General features: G+C 36.4%; 1 protein-coding gene across 1 annotated transcript; it reads right to left on the minus strand.

Annotated features, from left to right (window-relative positions):
* Positions 1-297: 297 nt before the first annotated feature.
* On the minus strand, positions 298-1,995 carry LOC113315329. Its single transcript, XM_026563622.1, has one exon. It carries the CDS (start codon positions 1,993-1,995, stop codon positions 298-300), a length of 1,698 nt encoding a protein of 565 aa, XP_026419407.1.
* Between the last annotated feature and the right edge of the window lie 3,181 nt (positions 1,996-5,176).

The raw sequence follows: 5,176 nt of genomic DNA on the forward strand, positions 1-5,176 counted from the left end.
ACAGTTGCGAAGATTGGAACAAAAGCTAGAAGGAACCCTTATATTCTTCAGCACTATACAAAAAGATACCTTTTCCTCTTTTGTTAAGGCAAAAGATCCATCCTCCATTGTTCTCTTACCAGTTGCACTATCCTCTTTCAACCATAACCTCTTCTTAATACCCATAGCTTCCATATCTTTCCGTGCATTTACACCATCTTTTGACTTACTGTTACCCATGAGAGTGTTAATGATATGCTCAATTATATTCTTCTCTGTATGCATAACATCTGTACAATGATGGACTGTGTTTGATCCCTAATTCGGCAAATCATGAAGAATGGACCTTCGAGAAAAGAGTGAGTGGTCAGAAACATCTTCATCGGCTCCCTGTTGCAAATTATCACCTTCTGCTCCTCTTTTACGTTTCTTTGCTGGTGGTTTACCCTTACCCTGTTTGCTTCTCATATCCTTCACCATTTCTTGAATTTGCAATCCTGTTAGTGGCCATGGAGCTTTACCATATTCTACCCCTCCACTGAAGTTTGTCTTGTCATCTCTGTACTTGTGTTTGGATGGCAGCCATCTTCGATGTCCCATATAACATATTTTCTTACTATACGACAGCCACTCAGAAACTGTTTCTTCACCACAGGTAGGACACGCATAATATCCATGAGTCACACATCCGGACAGAGTCACTAATGCCGGAAAATCATGAATGGCCCATAACAACCTTGCCTTCAACAGAAATTCAGACTTTGTGAAGCTGTCGAATGTCATAACACCATCATTCCATAACTCTTTCAACTCCTCTATCAATGGTTGTAAGTACACATCAATGTCTTTACCTGGTGCTCTTGTGCCTGATATCAACAAATATAACATGGAGAATTCGCGCTTCATACACATTGAAGGTGGAAGGTTGTACGGACACAGTTTCACCGGCCAACAGCTGTAATTGAGACCAAAACATCCATTTGGGTTGAAGACATCAGTTGCTATCCCAAGAGTAACATTCCGTGCTTCCTTAGCAAATTCAGGATAAAAGTTATCCGCACACCGCCAAGCTGTAGAATCAACCGGATGACGCATTATATTGACATCTTTCTGTGCTCTAGAATGCCAAAGCATCGCCTCTGCTATCCATGATACACTGTAAAGTCTTTTAAGCCTTGCAATTATTGGAAAATGCCTTAAAGTATTCTGCGCAACTTGTGTAAGTTTTCTCTCATCATTAAAAACTCTTACATACCGAGGTTCTTGACATACCGGACATTTCACCAATGAACTATTATCCTTCCAATAAAGTACACAGTCATTTATACAAGCATCATAAGTGACATAGTCCATCCCCAACTCTTTAATAATCTCCTTGATATCTGGAAACTTGGATGGAAGGGTGTTACCTTCGGGAAGCAACTCTTTCATCAACTCTAACATTGTTGTAACACCGTTGTCTGAAATTCCAAACTGAGTCTTTATGTTGTTCACCATAATCGCGTCGCACATTGCTGACTTTCCTTTAGGACATGAAGGATATAATGGTTCTCTTGCCTGCTCAGCCGCTGACTTCTTTTTCTCATAACACCTGTTGGTTCCAACATTCACATCAACACCTGCTTCTGCATTCTCATCAACACCTTCTTCTCCATTCTCATCCATCCCTGCCTTAACATTTTCATCCACATATGCTGCAATACTCTCATTCGAAACTGCTGTGACATCATTATCGGCTACATATTCAGTTGTAGTGTTACGTGCTGCTTCTAAACTTTCCCCATGAAAGCGCCATGTTGTGTACATCTCTTGCATACCATATTTCAGCAAATGAAATGATATCTCACTCAGGGTAATTAAACCTTTAGCATTCATACAACGACGACAAGGGCATGAAAACAAAGTACACCCACCACCATTAATCATGGAAAACTCTACGAATGACTTCACACATTGTCTGTAATCTATCGACTTACGGGGACACTTCATCCATTTCTTATACACATCATTTGACATATTACCCTTCAAACATCAAACAAAATCACTTAGTCCTAGTGGTACAGGGTTGCCGAAGCCCTGCAAGTTAGCGACAGAAACATCCCCTCAAAGAAGAGAGAATGAGCTACAAGTAGCTTTTGCGAATATCCACTAGGACTGTTATCATATTGCCTACTGAGAATTACTCAATATCAAAACAAAACTTCCTAACTATTGTTCATTTAAACTTAAAAAACTACCTTAACATGAAACCAAAGTTCAAATCATGATGAACATATTTGTGGAACAACTAGCTGGCTATGTTCTCAGTTCAAAACTTCCTAACTTTAGTTCATTCAAGCTTAAAAACTACCTTAACATAAAAACTAAAGTTCAAATCATGATGAGCATATTTATGGAACAACTAAACATGGTAGTTCATAAAAATACATACCCCAGCTATGTTCTCAGTTTCAACTTGGACAAAAGTTCTTCAAAGTTTAATAGTTGATGAGCAGCAACAAACCCTAAAGTCATAAAAGAAACACCCATATTAGAAAAATAAACCTAAAATCAGTTCATACTTTCATTTGACTTCCATTTACTAAAAGCTATCAATGGACACATTAAATCAAAATCACCACCTCATACATTGTACAACTATTTAACTTGAATTGACTGTTGTTATCAATAGCATAAAAGAATCACAAATTATCCTAATTCACAAGCCCTATGACCTGCCAGAAACTAGCAGTTCATTTAATGAGTTTATACTTCAACTTTGTCAAATCAATAAGTTATTGTAGTTTATAAAAGATTTAGTACAACCAAATAGAAAGGAATTAAGTAACCAGTAACCCAAAATCACAAATCACTGCAACAATATTAACTATTAAGTGTATAATCATGGATCAAAAACTATCAGTGACTTATAGTATGTAACTAATTTCAAGTGAACCTAATGATGTCAATCAACACCCATAGATTATAAACTAGAAATAGAAATTTTCGAAACTAACATAAAACCCTAAAATCAGTTCAATTTTTCGAATCTTAAACTTTCTAAGTCTCAAAATTCTTCAATCTTCAAGTCTTCAAACCCTAACAGGAAATTAGAAAAAAAAATCGAATTAAATTTATATGAAGAAGATTAACAAAACATAAGCCATATGAAACAAATATTTTTAGATTCACGGATTAAAAAATGGAAAAAATAAAAATAAAAATGAAATGAAGCCCTAAATAACATATCGATTAAAAAAAAAGATGAAACTCTAAAAATTGAAAAACTTATAACGATTAACACTTACACAGATCGATGATTGAAAGGTATTGAAAAGATTAAAGAGATTTCTGTGATGTTTCTCAGCTAATACGATCTATGTGATGAAACTAGGGTTTCATCGCCTGAGAGGAGAGAAAAAGCAGAAGCAGAAGAGAGGAGAGAAAAAAGAGAAAAAAGAATAAGGATAATGAATCTCGATCTATTATACTACTGCTATCACGTGAATGGCACACTCGTGGGAGGAAATATCCTCTCGTATAACTAATCGTGGGTGGAAATATATTGCTAGGCGTGTGAGTCGCAGGCGCACATACTCAAGGTGTGACGACCCAAGTGTGACCAAGCGTGTGAGTGGCACGCCTACAAAAAATTTCGTAACGACTTAGACCTGTTACTAATTTTTAAAATTTAGTAACGGCTCCATCCTGTTACAAAATTTTTGTAACGGCCATTTGTAACAGGAAATTGGTAACGGCCCATAAGCCGTTACGAATCACTGTTACTATTCAAGGAATTTGGTGTAGTGTTAACTCCTTGAGATACTTTTACCTAGATTGAGTCTGACTGTCTAGTTGATTCTCTAGAAAGTATTTCGGAGTTAGTCCATACAGATTGCTAAGCGAAATATTGGGTGGTTTTGTTAGACCCCCGCTTTTTCAATTGGTATCAGAGCAGGCAAACACGCTCAAGACCTTACAAATCTGTGTTTGTAGCGATATGACTCTATGGACAGTAGTGCTACCTCAATAAATGCACCACCAGATCCAGGCATTTCAGAATTCTCTTCCATGACTGATTTAATAAAATCTGTAAAAGAAATTCTATCTAAACCTCCACCAGGTTTAAAATCCCTTGAAGTGTTTCAGGGCTTGAAAAGAAGCTTGAGAGCTTATCTCTTGATGTTGAGTTATACCTTCAAAAAGAGCAAGAATCTCTTGACAGGCTAAATCAAGTTATGATGAATAATATTCATGTTGAGGTTGATATTGATTTACTAATCAGTGAGAGCAATGCTCCTCCTATGCATAATCTAATTAGTTGTAATAAACTAAATGAATTACAAGAGGAGTTTAAATCTCAGTCATCTGAGTGTATCACCTCAAAGCATGAATTGACTCGTTGCTCAATTCCTGATACTCCCTATCAAGATAGTAGTATTGTATTATTTTATGAAGAATCTATGACGTCTCTTTTAATCAAAAGATTTTTCCTTCGCAGTACTAAAAACTATCTGCAGAAACTGTTTTTTATAAGTTGGAAAACAAGAAATCAGAAACACAAATCTTTTTGGGTCCTCTTGAAGTTCTTTGATAGACTTATAAAAACAGTTCCTTGGGTGTTTCTCAACACTATAAGATTTAAGAGTTGTTGGAAAGAAACTCTTTCTTGGTGCCATGGTGAGAAAAAATTGTTCACCTCAACACAACTTGTTTGTGTTGAAAGTGCATCCTCACCAAGAAATGCCCTGCTATGTATACGGTGAGGGAAGCACAACAACTTGGGTACACTTATTAAGTTGGGTAGGAGTTTAAATGTTTGGTAATGCTGTAGAATTCGATTGGACTCTTCTCAAAAGGTATGTCTATAAACTTGAGCAAGTTTTGTGTTTTCTTAGAGTAATGATCCATGTACCTTGGTTATCGTTCATTTTTACCTAACTTGATCTATGTTTAAGGTTCTTAAACGTTTAGGTTTGAAAATAGTAGTTCGGGATATTTGGACTTCATGGTACACCTACCAGGTATGCATAACATCTTTTAAAATCAAAATCCAGGGGTTTAAGTTCGCGGACTTGAAAATTCGTTTGCAAACCCGTTATGCATATTTGCCTGTAGACGTCGATATTCGGTCGACTTGTTTTGGCTGTATCTTCTTCGTACGAACTCGGAATGACCTCATTATTTTTGAATTCTCTTCCTCTTTGAATTCTATTCA

The sequence above is a fragment of the Papaver somniferum genome, chromosome 10 (genome assembly GCF_003573695.1).
Source record: "Papaver somniferum cultivar HN1 chromosome 10, ASM357369v1, whole genome shotgun sequence".
In the NCBI taxonomy this organism is placed as follows: Eukaryota; Viridiplantae; Streptophyta; class Magnoliopsida; order Ranunculales; family Papaveraceae; genus Papaver; species Papaver somniferum.

Excerpts from the sequence above, each read along its gene's own strand:
- LOC113315329 (XM_026563622.1), bottom strand. The coding sequence starts at position 1,995 with ATGTCAAATGATGTGTATAAGAAATGGATGAAGTGTCCCCGTAAGTCG.